This window comes from Dryobates pubescens, chromosome 33 (genome assembly GCF_014839835.1).
Source record: "Dryobates pubescens isolate bDryPub1 chromosome 33, bDryPub1.pri, whole genome shotgun sequence".
In the NCBI taxonomy this organism is placed as follows: Eukaryota; Metazoa; Chordata; class Aves; order Piciformes; family Picidae; genus Dryobates; species Dryobates pubescens.
This window is the reverse complement of record NC_071644.1, coordinates 7,329,661-7,344,969: the sequence shown is the minus strand read 5'-3', so window position 1 is coordinate 7,344,969 and position 15,309 is coordinate 7,329,661. Positions and strand designations below refer to the sequence as shown.

The 15,309-nt window shown below is 53.8% G+C and overlaps 1 protein-coding gene across 1 annotated transcript in view; it reads right to left on the bottom strand.

Moving 5' to 3' along the window:
* PUSL1 (pseudouridine synthase like 1) overlaps positions 1-15,309 on the bottom strand; it is a 29,424-nt gene that overhangs the window by 7,185 nt on the left and 6,930 nt on the right. The window contains exons 3-5 of the mRNA XM_054175694.1: positions 13,571-13,758; positions 8,333-8,482; positions 4,845-5,018 (exon numbers count right to left, since the gene is read on the bottom strand). Coding sequence (XP_054031669.1) covers positions 4,845-5,018; positions 8,333-8,482; positions 13,571-13,758 — 512 coding nt within the window. The remainder of the gene's footprint in view (positions 1-4,844; positions 5,019-8,332; positions 8,483-13,570; positions 13,759-15,309) is intronic.

The following is a 15,309-nucleotide window of genomic DNA, read 5'->3' as shown; positions in this document are numbered from 1 at the left end:
CCTTGTCACAGAATCACCAAGCCTGGAAGAGACCTCACAGATCATCAAGCCCAACCTGTCACCACAGCCCTCTGACTAAACCATGGCACTTGTCCTGGTACTAGGCACCACTGAATGAAGCCTGGCACCTCCATCCTGTCACCCACCCCTCAAATGCTTACATTGATCAGATCCCCTCTCAGCCTTCTCTTCTCCACACTAAACAGCACCCAGAGCTCTCAGCCTTTCTTCATGGGAGAGATGTCCAAGTCCCTTCAGCATCCTCACAGCCTCTGCTGGACTCTCTCCAGCAGATCCCTGACCCTCTAGAACTGGGGAGGCCAAAACTGGGCACAGCACCCCAGGTTTGGTCTCAGCAGGTCAGAGCAGAGGGGCAGGGGAAGCTCCCCAGCCCTGCTGCATGCCCCTTCTTCAGCCAGGCTCCTCCTGTCTGGGTTGTCTTGACAAAACAGATTGGGTGAAGGGAGCTATGAAACAATCTCCTGGAGCCTTTGAAGGGGAAGAAGATCTTTTTCTTCACAGAGGGAAACTTCTCCCTTGTCAATCTCACAGATCACTTTGCTTCCCAGCAAGGAAACCACCCCAGGATGAACCAAAGACCTCAGATCAATCCAGCTGCCTTGGCAGCAGCAGCCAGCACCTCAGAATGAAGAGCACACATCCTGCTGGAGAACAGGGGACAGAGCAAATCACTCCCTGGGAACATGGGATGGGGCCTGAGGCCCTGAACACATCCCTGCATTCAACAGCAGGCTGGAAGGATGGGGCAGCAGAAGTCCACTTCCCACTGTTGCTTGAGCAGCTGGGCTGGAGGGACAGAAGGCTTGGCACAGTCAGCCCTTTGCAAGCAGACAAGGAGGCAATTCAGCAGGTTGCTCTCAGCTCAGACAGGAAGGAAAGAATGAGGAAGAAAAGCTGCATCAGCTGACTGAGAGGCCATGCTTTATCACTCTACAGATGCCTCCCTCAAACAGAGAATAAACCTCCTCAGATGAGGCTAAAAGAAGAAACAATTACCACCTCTTGCCCCCCTTCCCTCCCCCTGGTTATAAGCTTCTTGCTGCTGTCCCAGCCCTTGGGTTGCAGGAAGAGTTCATCCTGCTGCTGCTTCTTGCACAGGCACTTCAGGCATGTCTGCTCTCCTCTTTGCAGGAGGGGCAAACACACCCCCAGCTCCAGGGCTGCAACTCTTCCCACAAGGCAGAGTTTGGCAGATTGAAAGGAACTAGGGCACTGCAAGGGAAAACAAAACAAAGCCAAGCCCTGAGCAAAGAAACCAAGGGGGGAAAGCCAACAAAGGCAAACCCCAACCCCATCTGGAATGGAATGGAATTAACCAGGTTGGAAGAGACCTTTGAGGTCATCAAGTCCAACCTATCACCCAGCACCATCTGATCAACTAAACCATGGCACCAAGCACCCCATCCAGGCTCTTCTTAAACACCTCCAGGGATGGGGACTCCACCACCTCCCTGGGCAGCACATCCCAAGGGCCAATCTCTCTTGCTGGGAAGAACTTCTTCCTGACATCCAGCCTAAACCTCCCCTGGCACAGCTTGAGACTGTGTCCTCTTGTTCTGGTGCTGGGTGCCTGGGAGAAGAGCCCAACCCCCAGCTGGCTACAACCTCCCTTCAGGGAGTTGGAGAGAGCAAGAAGGTCTCCCCTGAGCCTCCTCTTCTGCAGGCTAAGCAATCCCAGCTCCCTCAGCCTCTCCTCCAGGGCTGTGCTCCAGACCCCTCCCCAGCTTTGTTGCCCTTCTCTGGACACCTTCCAGCACCTCAACATCTTTCCTAAACTGAGGAGCCCAGAACTGGACACAGGACTCAAGTTGCAGCCTAACCAGTACAGTGTACAGGGGCAGGATGAGCTCCCTGCTCCTGCTGGCCACACTGCTCCTGATGCAGGCCAGGATGCCATTGGTCCTCTTGGCCACCTGGGCACACTGCTGGCTCATGTTCAGCCTACTCTCAACCACTACCCCCAGGTCCCTCTCTGCCTGGCTGCTCTCAGCCACTCTGACCCCATCTATCCTGTCGCTGACCCAAACCTCACCACTTCTCTAGAGCAGAGAGCTGATGGCTGCAGTTACTGCACTCCAGAGAGAGTGAAATGCCCTTTTTCAATGCACTGAGACTCAGCTCCTCAAGGCCACCACCCTTCAGCCTCAACCCCTATTAAATCAACCAATATCCACAACGTTGCAGAGCTAAACCAGAAGCTTGGCTGCAGGAGAAGCAGGAATAATTCCACCAGGAGCCAGCTTGGTGCTTCTGATCCAGTGTGGAGGTTTGCTTCCTCTCTTGAGAGCTGTTTTTGGCCTCGTGTGGGATGGGTTTGTGCAGCAAGTTGCACAGAGATTGGCAATGCCCCCTTTCTTCATTCTAACACTAAGATCAAAAAGAGATTGGTGTCAAACCTCACAGATCAGTCAAGTGCCAAGAGGAGGCCTGGATTTGGAAGGTAACCTGCTCCACAGGCACCTTCAGGAGCATCAAGAGTTATTTTCAGCACTCTGAGCCTTAGCATCCTAAAGGACAAAGATAATCTTAGCAGGGAAGTCCTTGTGCCCTGTGCTCAGCACTGCTCAGGCCACACCTGGAGTCCTGTGGCCAGTTCTGGGCTCCTCAGTTTAAGAAGGACATGGAAAGACTTGAAGGTGTCCAGAGAAGGGCAACAAAGCTGGGGAGGGGTCTGGAGCACAGCCCTGGGAGGAGAGGCTGAGGGAGCTGGGGTTGCTTAGCCTGCAGAAGAGGAGGCTCAGGGGAGACCTCATTGCTGTCTACAACTACCTGAAGGGAGGCTGTAGCCAGGTGGGGGTTGGTCTCCTCTCCCAGGCACCCAGCAGCACCAGAACAAGAGGCCACAGTCTCAAGCTGTGCCAGGGTAGGTTTAGGCTGGAGGTGAGGAGAAAGTTCTTCCCAGAGAGAGTTGTTGGCCACTGGGATGTGCTGCCCAGGGAGATGGTGGAGTCCCCATCCCTGGAGGTGTTCAAGAGGGGACTGGATGTGGCACTTGGTGCCATGGTCTAGTAGTCATGAGGCCTTGGGTGCCAGGCTGGACTTGACCTTTGAGGTCTCTTCCAACCTTGGTGATTCTGAGATTCTATAAAGCATTTCACTGCTGCCTGTGTCCCCTGACAGAGGGTGGCCAAGCTCTCCATTCAGCAGCCCAACAGCAGGACAGGAGAGCACTCATTTGCCTCTCCAGCCTTCCTTTTCCCCTGGGGATGGCAGTTCTCAGCTGCAAGGTGGGAAGTGCTTACCTCTGGCACTAACAGCCCAGGTCCCTGTGCTTACACAGCACAGCCCCAGCTGGGTAGCTCTTCATTACCTGGCTGTGTACTGAAAGGCACCAAAGCTGAGCAGGAAAAGCAGGGATCAGAGAAGATGGCACCTTGGAGGAACCCAAGCTACTTCAGAGCACACAGATCTTTCCCTGCTGCCTTTCAGTTGTCCTTTTACCCTCCTCTAAGACAGGAGGCTATCTGCAAGCTCCAGTGAGGCCCCAAGGCTTGGAGTATTGATACAGACAGCTCAGGAGCTATCCAAACCTAATGGAGAGCTGCTGGCAGAAACTCCAAAGAAAAAGGTTTGCCACCTCATCAGAAAGCAGGGAAAATGTGGTTTGGAGACAACAGCAAGGTCTGCCTTCAAGCTGCAACACAACAGCCAGGGGCCTGTGAGAGAAGCCAGGATGAAAGCAAAGGCCCTGTGCAGATGATAAACACCCAGGATCTTGCTGGGAAAAGCCTGCAGTTTCTGCTAGAGAGAGGTTCCAGCCAGCCACCTCATCTCAATACTTGCAAAACAGCAAGAACCTGACACTCAACCACCTCTTGTTTATGTAATGACTGAGGAACCTGGGACTTGCCTGCCCCAGCACCCCCTGGGAAGACAGTAAGGGTTACTGGTGTGAGCTGAGCAGATCTGCACAGCTACAGCAGTGACCTAGCTGCTGGGTGGTTTTCCCCCCCCAACCCTCTTTGCAGCCTCTACACCAAGCTAAGACAGCAGTGGGGGGGGAAATTCCCACCCCCTGGCAGAGCTGGTCTTAAGCAACCCAAATGAGTGTGAATGGCAAAAGCTCCTCCTAGGGATTGCTCTGTGCCAGATTCCATACCCCACTTTATAACATCCTGCCCTTTCATGTACAAACAGCTGGACCAGCTTCCTTGCCCTCCTTCCTACTCATCTTTCCCCTTGAGGACATTGGGAAGGAGAGGGAAAGAAATGTCCTTCCCAAGCTGTCACTAGGCAGAACCCTGCTGACAGCATCACAGGCCAAGAAGGCAGCAAACAGGAGGTCAGGTCCCCAGGGCAGTGCTGGAAGCAGCTCTTGAGACACAGCAAGATTCATGTGTCCAGAGGAGGGCAAGGAGGCTGGGGAGGGGTCTGGAGCACAGCCCTGGGAGGAGAGGCTGAGGGAGCTGGGGTTGCTTAGCCTGCAGAAGAGGAGGCTCAGGGGAGACCTTCTTGCTCTCTGCAACTCCTTGAAGGGAGGTTGTAGCCAGGTGGGGGTTGGGCTCTTCTCCCAGGCAAGCAGCAGCAGAACAAGAGGACACAGTCTCAAGCTGTGCCAGGGGAGGTTTAGGCTGGATGTCAGGAAGAAATTCTTCCCAGCAAGAGAGATTGGCCATGGGGATGTGCTGCCCAGGGAGGTGGTGCAGTCACCACCATGGGAAGTGCTTAGGAAGAGCCTGGCTGAGGCCCTTGGTGCCATGGGTTAGTAGTCAGGAGGTCCTGGGTGACAGCTTGGGCTCGAGGATCTTTGCAGTCTTTCCCAACCTTACTGACTCCATGATTCAGCTGATCAGCAGCTCCTCAGCTGGGGCTGGGGCTCTCACCTGTGCTCATAGTGGTGGGACAGGAAGCCAGAGGAGGGCTGGATGTCTATCTGCAGGAGGGTCCTGACGGGGGACTGGAAAGGCGTCTCCGAGTTGTGGGAGCGGAAGGTGCTGAAGTCGTGGGTTCCCAGCAGGAGCTGCGCTGCATCCCGCATGGCAGGGACATCCAGCAGGCTGGAATGACACAGGCAGAGCACAGGGGAAGGAGCCTCAGGGGGGGAACACCTATGGTAGGTGGGTCACAGCCCAACCAACCGAGGAGAGGCTTAGACCCGGCCCCCAGGTTTGCCGGCGCGGCGCTGTGGAAACACACTGTGCAGGCTGGGGCTTGTCTTGTAACAGCCCAAACCACACCCCAGGATGCCAAGTGACCTGGGGTCTGGAGGGATTCAAAACCCCAGGCTAGATTGAGAGGCTGGCAGGCACATGGCTCTTGCACAAACCTTCCTCCTGCTGTGCTGCTTAAAACCGTTCCATTCAAGTAACTCTACTCCGACTGCTGGCTAGAGGGGAGGGCAGGAGAACCAAAACCCTTTGCAGTATCTGGATCTCATCAACTGGGAAAGATGTTGCCACGTAAGAGAGCACCAAACACTGGGATGGACTGCCAAACCTGAGCTCTGGAGCAGCCAGGAGATGAAAACTAGGAAGCACCAGGGATGGAAGGAGCGAGCAAAGCGGCAGAGATGCAGCCGGCACGGAGCCAAGGTGGAGAGGCAGCAGAAAGGGCCAAGGGTGAGGCTCAGAAGGGCAAGAGTCTGAAATTCAGGTTTCATAGGATCAATAAGGTTGGAAAAGACCTCAGAGATCATCAAGTCCAAGCTGTCACCCAACACCTCCTGACTAACTAAACCATGGCTCCAAGTGCCACATCCAAGCCCCTCCTGAACACCTCCAGGGATGGTGACTCCACCACCTCCCTGGGCAGCACATCCCAATGGCCAATAACTCTCTCTAGGAAGAACTTTCTCCTCACCTCCAGCCTAAACCTCCCCTGGCACAGCTTGAGACTGTGGCCTCTTGTTCTGGTGCTGCTTGCCTGGGAGAAGAGACCAACCCCCACCTGGCTACAACCTCCCTGCAGGGAGTTGCAGAGAGCAAGAAGGTCTCCCCTGAGCCTCCTCTTCTGCAGGCTAAGCAACCCCAGCTCCCTCAGCCTCTCCTCCCAGGGCTGTGCTCTTCACCTGGAGAAGCCAGGTCTGTTCAAAGCAGCCTCCAGCAAAGGAGCTGAGAGAGATCTGCTGGCCTGTGTGCTGCCCAGATCCTTACTGATCTGCTGGTTTGCTCAGTTTCTCCTGAACAAAGCCTAATGATCTACGGCTTCAGTTTCTCAGATCCTCAGAGAAGTCAAAACATTTCTGGAGGAAAGCAAACTCAGACTACCAAGATGAGATTTCCCTTCCCCCACCCCCCCAACACCATTCCAAATGTTTCCCTGTGTCCAAGAAAATCAGCTGGCACTTCCAGAAGGCTGGGCACACTGAGAGGCACTGCCGACACCCAGCTGGCAGCTCAGATGCCTCCAGAAGTTGCATCTGATGTGTTCCCTGCACCAGCAGTGCACACAGCAGGGTTGGAAGGGACCTGCAAAGGTCATCTTGCCCAATCCCAGCCTCACCCTGGAGACATCTCAGCTTGCTCAGGGTCTCATCAGGTTTGAGTGGTTCAAGGGATGGGGCCTCAACCACCTCCCTCAGCAACCTGGCCCAGTGTCTCACCACCCTCCCAGTAAAGAGCTTCTTCCTAATGTCCAAGCTCAATCTCCCCAGCTTGCAGGAAGAGACCCCCCACTCAGAAGTCCTAACACTTTACTGTGTGGTGCTGCCTTCATGAACTGCAGTGTCTGGACTGAATTAAAGGCAATTTCTCCCAGCCCAGGGTCGAGGCACACTGTGCAGCTCACACCTCATTTGGCAATTTCCTCTTTAATTTCCCTTTCCACAGCCCACAGAGAAGAAAGGCAACAATTTCATGTCAGGACAATGCCATCCCAGCTCTGCTGGGGCAGCTGAGGTGACTTTTCCTTCCATTCCCCACCACTCTTTCTCCCCCAGCGGTGAGGGGAGGACCACAGCTGGCTGCAAACCTCCTTGCCTGCAAGTTTCCTTCAGTGTATGCCTACAGCACCAGCTAAAAGGACAACAACAATTCACCTTCTGGCTTTGGTTTGGTTTTCCTCACCCACTGTTTATCATCTCTAAGCTGGGTTGGTTTGGGTTTGGTGTCTTTTTAAGTGGCACTGAATGTGTTTTCCTTCCCTTGCCTGTACAAGCAGTGATTTGTTATGACTCTGGCTGCTCCAAGTGAGCACTCAGCCAGGTGCACTTTGTTATGGGAGGGCTGCTCAGGGCTCTTCAACTCCTCAAACACACAAGCACTCAGACGGGGAGTGAGGGCACAGATTTACATGCAGGTGCTACCACACAATAGGATTAAGGGGCAGGGGAAAACAACAAACAAACAAACCCAAGAGAATTCTCAGCCTTCATTCCTGCCTGCCTCTGTGGTCACACCTCAAAGCCTGGGATGTGCAGTGTGATGCAGATCTGCCTCTCTGCATCACAGCAGAGCATTGCTCCTTCAGCCAGCTGTCCACAGGGGTTTGCTGTATCAGCTGTGCCCCTGGGTTCAGCACTGCTCAGGCCACACCTGGAGTCCTGTGGCCAGTTCTGGGCTCCTCAGTTTCAGAAGGACATTGAGAGACTGGAAGGTGTCCAGAGAAGGGCAACAGAGCTGGGGAGGGGTCTGGAGCACAGCCCTGGGAGGAGAGGCTGAGGGAGCTGGGGTTGCTTAGCCTGCAGAAGAGGAGGCTCAGGGGAGACCTCATTGCTCTCTGCAGCTCCCTGAAGGGAGGTTGTAGCCAGGTGGGGGTTGGTCTCTTCTCCCAGGCAAGCAGCACCAGAACAAGAGGCCACAGTCTCAAGCTGTGCCAGGGGAAGTTTAGGCTGGAGGTGAGGAGAAAGTTCTTCACAGAGAGAGTTGTTGGCCATTGGGATGTGCTGCCCAGGGAGGTGGTGGAGTCCCCATCCCTGCAGATGTTTAAGAGGGGATTGGATGTGGCCCAGCACAGCTGACAGGACAACCAAAACAGAGCTGCAAATATAGAATAGAATAGAGAATAAACCAGAAGAGACCTTTGAGATCATCCAGTCCAACCTCTCACCCTACACCATCTGATCAACTCAACCACGGCACCAAGCACCCCATCCAGTCTCTTCCTACACACCTGCAGCGATGGGGACTCCACCACCTCCCTGGGCAGCACATCCCAATGGCCAATCTCTCTTGCTGGGAAGAACTTCTTCCTAGCATCCAGCCTAAAAGCCTCAGGGCTGAGGGAACAAACCTCAGGGCAGCTGCGCTGATCGCAGCTGGGACGTCTCATCGATAGGCACGGGGGGAATCCGCTCCCACGTGGAGAAGTGACTCGCTTCCCCCCTCAAAGCCCAAGCCTTTCCCGAGTGCTGATGAGGTTGCAACACACTTACCCCCCAGCAGGAGCCCAGCAGAGATCCCTTTCAAACACTGGGATCTCGGTGTGGTGAGGGCAGCCCAGCAGGAGCCGATAGATGTAGGTCCTGGAGAGGGCCGAGAAGCGCGCGTGGAAGTCGCTGGCCACTCGATGAGCGTTCAGAATGCTGCCAGGGGAGGAGAGAAAGGTCAGGCACCAATTCAACAGCTTCTGCCTGCTCACCACAACGATGGGAACCCAAGCATGCACTGCATTCTTTGAGGAACTGCACTTACAATTCACTCATTGGTCTCTCCTCTCAGCCCGTCACCAACCGGGCACCCAAGGATTTGCACCCTTGACCCGAGGATTTGCACCCTTGGCCTGCCACAGGCAAGCAGAAGGCAGCAGGAGAGCCTTGGCACCACCCCTGCCAGCAGCTGCACAATGCAACTGACTTTGGGTCAGCCTGGAGAAGAGGAGGCTGAGGGGAGACCTCAATGCTACCTGCAACTCTCTGAAAGGAGGTCAGAGTGAGGTGGAGGTTGGACTCTTCTCCCTGGTAGGTGATAGAACGAGAGGCAATGGCCTCAGGGTGCACCAGGGGAGGTTCAGGCTGGAGATGAGGAAAAACTTCATGACTGAGAGAGTGGTCAGGCACTGGCACAGGCTGCCCAGGGAGCTGGTGGAGCCACCATCCCTGGAGGTGTTCAGGAAACGTGTGGCCATGGCACTGTGGGAGATGGTTTAGTGGCCATGCTGGTGCTGGGTGCACAGTGGGACCCAATGACCTTGGAAGGCAATTCTGTGCTTCTAGCAACACATTTTGGGGACGCTCACTCCATCACAAGAGGCTAATAAGCACTCAGCCCCTCAGCTGAGGCCATGGCAGCTGATGCTGTGCCCTTTGTTCCCCAGAAACACCAAGCACCTCACCCAGCCCAGCAGATGGTGTTGTGTATCTGGCTGTGCTGTGTCTCCAGCTGAGAGGCAGCTCCTTCCCCAAAGCAAGCAGACTCCATCTCCAGCTGAGGAGCACACCTTGGGAATGCTGTGTCCTCCTGCTGTTGCACAGCCAGGGTCCCAACCACGGGTGGGAAGGACTCCCTCAGCGAGCTCCCTCTGTGCTCACCCTCAGAGGCAGCTCTGCAGCTCGCTGTAGCAGATGGAGATGTTTGAAACTAGGTCACCTCCCTCCCACCTCCCCCCACAACCTCCAAGACAAAGAGGACTTTGCTGCAGCAAGGAAAAGAGAGGTGCAACCCTCCCATCACCTCGAGGGAGTCTGTCAGAAGGCTGCATGCAGGAGCCCTCCTGGGCACCCCCCAACTTCGAGTGTGCAGGAGATGGCTTTGGGGAATGCTCCTCTCTGCCTCCCAAGCAGTTAACTCAAGGAGCAGCTTTCCAGGCAGCTGAGCTCCTCTGTTTCCTTCTGCAAGCAACAGGGAGAAACTGCCTTGTTTCCCCAAGCCAATGCCACCTCTGCCATCACACACAGACAGCTTGGTAGCCAGCAGGGAGAGCACAAAGGTGTCTCCCTCCCCTCTGGCAAGGGAGAAACCAGAGCTTTCCTGTGGTTCTGCAGCTCCCCCAGAGCCTTGGTGCTGATGTGAACCTGTGAGCAGCAGTTTTTGACTGCCTCTGATCTTCCCTTGTCCCAGAGGACTGACCCCCCTCCCCCCCCAATCCTGCAGGCAGCACACAGCAAGGGATCACTGTTGCACAGGCAGGTGCTGGTTGTTGCACAGGGCACCTCTCCTCAGAGGGCAGCTTTGCTCCTGCTGGGTGCCTTCCTTGCCATAATGAAGAGAAGGGACCCAGGGCAGCCAGGAAAACAAATGGATGATGTTGTTTGGGAGCAAGGAATGGACAGACCTATTTATTTACTTTCAAAAGGTTGGTGCCTGGGGATTTCTGCCAGCTCCAGTGCCTCTGGCTCACATCCCTCCACTGCAAAGGCTCAGACCACAGAAGGAGAAATTAAAGCTGAGCCACAGGCCTCCACAAAGATTTGCAATAACAAACCCAGGAGATTGCTCCCCTGCCATAAACCCTCAGCAGAAATACAAAGTACATCCTCCAGGCCTGCCATGGAGCCTGGAGACAGGACCTCCAGCCTCTTCTAAACACAACAGCAGAATGATGACATTTATTCCCCTCCATCTGCAGGCCTGCAGAAGCATTTCAGCTACCTTCAGCTCCTCTTGGAAAGGCTTGTGTGATTTCTATCAGAGAGCCATTCTTTCACTCCCCTTCATAGAGGCAGAGTGTCAGAGAAGCCTATTTATGCTCACATGAACCTTCCCCCTGCCTCTCCCAGCAGATGCAACTGCTACCAGAGGCTCTTCCTAGCTAAGATTGTCTCTCAAGCATTTCTTCCATCTCAAGCCTTGTTAAGATCCCACTCTCTGGAAAATAAAGACCCACAGCATTCTCTGCCTGAACATCAGAGGAGGTTGAAGGGGGGTGGTGGAAACAAAGCCTGAGGAGATCTAACTAGAAGTGCCAGTGTCCAAACAGGAACACATCCTGCAGCAGAACATTTTCCACTCTCCAATGCCATCAGAAACCAAATGTCAGTTTGCAGGAGGTGGGAGGAATCCTGGCTGCTGTCACTCAGCTTTTTTTCCTGTGTGCTTACAAAAGTGCTATCAGAAATAGGTGGTGTGGAGCCTCCTGGATCACCCCCCCTTGCTTCAGGGACAGCAAAGTCTTCCCAAAGCTACCCCCAGCTACCAAATACCCTCTGATCTTCGTGGACAAGACCCCCTTCAAACATGCTTTGCCAATCTAAAAGACAGATCAGTTGACAGAAGAGACTCATCCTGCTACAAAGGAGGTTATTATTGCTGGTGGTACAGTCAGCCAGCTTGGAATCTTGTTCCCCTTCCAAGCCCTATCAACAGTAATGTGTTCTCACAAAGATCCCTCTCTCCATCACCCCCTGCTTGCAACCACATGAAAGTGCTGAGCTTTCTCCCCAGCATTAGGAGAGAATTCTTCCTGGCCAAGTCATATTCAGAGAGGGAGGGGATGGCTGCTGAACACACTCAGTCTCATGCCCATCACCAAGCTCCTTAATGGAAAGCAGCTGAACCATTTCCCAGAGGTTCAGCCTGAGGGAGGAAGGAGAAGCAGAGCTGACTGCACCCTGATAAGCTCCAGCTCTACCTGGTCAGGGCTGTGCTGCATTGTGCCAGCAGACAGCACCTCCTGCTACCTGCCAGATCCCAGCCTGGGACAAAAACCTCTTCCCCTCAGCAACATCACACTGCTGTCTCCTCTTGGAGATGCTCTCTAACAGAAGGCTTTCTCCAGCAGCAATCCTGTTGGCCCCTGGACTGAGCAGCCAGGGATCACACAGCCAGCTGTAACTATCTGTATGACTCCCAGTGCTGAAAGGGGCAGGGTGACAGCAGCAGTTTTAGCTCTCTAGGACAACTTCCTCCCATTAAAGCCAGACAAGACAAGTTACAAGCCTAAGCTCAGGGGAGGAAGGCTGAGTGACACATGGAACAGATTGATTATTGCAGTGGTAGCCTCTGGCTGTTAAAATCAGCTACTTCTGACTCCCAAACAACTGCTTGAATCTTTTCAAGCAGGAAATCAAAGCTATGACCTGCTTCATGTTCCCTGTTGCTGCTAGAACATCCAGAAGGGGTTTGACTTCCAGAGTGCAGAGATTCTGACCCAATTTTCAGGCTGAGCAACCACCACCACCACCAAACCCTTGCAGAAGTCAAAATGTGTTTCAGGTTTTTCTTCTTACAGACACAGCAGTCTGAAAAGAAATCATCTCCAGCCCCAGCCCTCAGCAGCTGCATTAGACTCCTCACACATGACAAAGAAGGTGAAAGCTGTCAAGGGACAGCCTAACTCACAGATGTTAGGCATGCAACTTAGCCAGCTGGAGAGAGGGATGTGCTTTGTGTCCTGGCCTCCCACTGCAGAGGAAATCCAAAAGGCCACTGGAAGAACTGGATTGAAATGCAAAACTGCCAGTCCTGTGCTACCAGGCTCACATTCAGTCTCAGGTTTGGGATGCACAACCTGACTTGTTAGTGGATGGCTGTCAGTGGGCTGGGTGGCAAGAAGCAGTGAATCAGCCTCTGCTTTTCTCTCACCCACTGTGAAGCCTCTGCTCCATCAGGGCTGCAAACTGCTAAACCACAGTTTTGCAAACTAAGGTGTGGGGGGAGTGAGAAACTTCCCTTCTGGATCCCTGGGGACTGACAGCCAGGCATTGCTAATGACAGCCACACTCCACAGCCAGCCCAAGCAGTGCACCAGCCACCTCAGGCTGCCCTTAGGCTGAGCTCACCCACTCCAACATCTCTCAAGAGGGTCCTGTGGGGGGGACAGCAACAGCTGAGCTAATGTGGACAGTCAGAAGATGTTCAGGATCAAAGGGGAACAGCAGCCTGGCCTTGGGCTGTCAGAGGAAGTGTAAACATCCTGGGAAAAGGTTGGTTGAAACAAGATAACAAACAGCCACTCACAGGCACTATGTGACTCTAGCACTAAGGTCTCCCAGTGCCTTCCTGCCCTCCTTCCTGAGCTCAGATTCCAACGATTTTACTTCCTCTTCCCCTCCAGCCCCTGATGGCTCCCCCGGTGTTTGTTTGGAGGGGAAAGAGCACAGCTGGCTGAGACAGCTGCTGCAGCTTCTGCTCTGCTCACTCACCAAGAGTCCCACGGAATGGGAGTGCGAAGCACCACGGACATCCAACTGCAGAGACGCTGCAAACCCCAGCCCTGGGGCCAGGAGAGCCACAGGCACCAACTGCTTCACCTTTGTGCACACATACAGGTGAGAGGCAGCACTGCAGCTAAGCTTTGGCTAATTCAATAAACAGAGGGCAAACAAGGGGAGTTGGAGAACTGTGCAGCTTAGAGCATTAATACATTAATGTTCTGGCTCATGTGTGGAAGCAGAGCCACCCAAGTGGATGCAGCACTTGCATGGTGACCCCAATCTCTCCCCACTCTTGTTCTAGGAGTTCCAGCAGAGATGATCCCCTAACAATGGTGGTGGAGCAAGATTGAACTTTACTGTGCCCAGGGTCTGGTAGCAGCAGGAATGCACATGTGCAAGGGAGTGGTATGCCAACAGGAGGAAAACTCTTGTGGGTGAAGAGGCTGCAACCCCAAAAGGAGGAGACAGCAGCAGGGTCTTGGGAAGAGTTTCTTGTCTGACAGGTATCAGATCATTGCTGCATTTCCTCCTTCCTCCAACAAGGGCAAAAGACAAGGTTCTGACTAGTCTGCAACTCACCTGATGGGCTCAGGCTTCAGGTGGTGGTTAAGGCCATGGATGAGCTGTTTCTCACTAAAAGCAGGTTTCCCAGGTGGCCTCTGGATGTCGAGGTGAGCGGCGTTGCAGAGCGCGTGGACGCCGGCATCCGTCCGGCTGGAGATGTGGAACTTGATGGGAACAGCTGGCTTTAGCTTCTCTGCTGCCTTCTGAAAGCCAACACCAGGTGGATTCAGGAAGAGTGGCCTCAGTTCTGAGCAACAAGCATCCCTCACCTTGCTAGCCATGTCCCCTTGGTGCTCACCCAGAGCAGGAAGTGGGAGTTCTACTGCAGGCTGCACAGCAAGGGATAGAGAGAAGCCTGTCTGGGGGACTGCTCCCACAACCAGGACCTTTTGTCCTGGGATCTTCAAGCTTCAGGACCTTTTGTCCTGAAAGCACCTCAATCAGAACAGCCAAAGTGCCATGTGAGCTTCCTTACACCTACAAAACACTACTTGAGCAGAAAGATTCTGGGCTCTCAGGAATGCAGCCCTTAAAAGGCACTGGGAGGCAAGGGAAGAAAGGAGACTGAGCTGCAGGGGAAGGCCTGGGAAACAGAACAAAAACGACCCTAGCTTTTTCCTCTTCCTAATCCTCCTCTTTGGAGTTCACATGTGGTTACAATTAACAATGAAAAATCTTTATTTATCACCCTGAAGCAGACAGAAATGAAATCAGTTTTTGCAGCAGACCTTGGCTTGTGCCTCAGCAATTTGTCTCAAAGCATGGGGCTGCGCTTAATGGCAAAGATAGGTTTGGGTCTTGCAGGCTCCTCCCTTCCTCCACCCTCTTTCCCCCCCTCCTTTCTCATCAGGCAGAAAGCAGACAGAGGGAACATAGTTAAGGGGAGGTAGAGGGAGAGAGAGACGAGGAGAGAACATGCAAAACATCCTCCTCTCCCCTTATGGGCTTGGAGAAGTTTGGATGCAGCACCCCTTTGGATCCCTTTTCAATGCCTGCATCTGACCAAAGCTGGATAGTAAGGACACTGCTCAGGTCTCTCTTCTGTCAGCAGGAATTGAGCTCTTTTGGAGAGCAGACTGGAAAGGAAGAGAGGATTGCTGGCTCCAAAGCAAAGCTGGTTGCTCCCCCTGCTCAGCTCAGCCCATGAACCCAGAAGGTGCAGGGCTGACCGACAGGTTCAACAAATGGTATGTCCACAGCTGCCCTTCTCCAGGGCAGTTTTGTCCCAGGTACACCTCTCTGGAGGCATGACTGATGTGCTGGGCATCCAAGGAGGAATGTGACCACCATCAACTACAAATCTCAGCTGGTGAAAGGGGGGAAATCTTTGTGGATTCCTCCTGCAGCCCAAGAGGCATGCAGCTGACAACACACCGCTGCCTCCAGCCTCGCTTGGAGTATTTCATTCCTATCTCCTCCTAATTAATCACCTTCAAGAGAGAATTTCTGGGCTGCTGGACTCCTTTGCAGGCAATTCAGCAATGACTTCTTCACCCATGCAAATGCCCCCTATCTGTACCACCCAGATGGCCTCTGAGCCTCTAGGCAGCTGATGGCTTCCTCCTCTGGTTCCTGTGCTTGACTCTGTCGGTCTCACCCACACTGCATTTCAGAAGAGAGACACTATTCACCTTTAGCAATTGCTTGGATAGCAACCAGCTTTCCTTGCCCTTTCAGAAAAAAAACCCCAAGCCCCTAAAAGCAGCAGGCCTTCCATCTGAGGAACTCCAAAAGCTTCACTGCTATGACCCCAG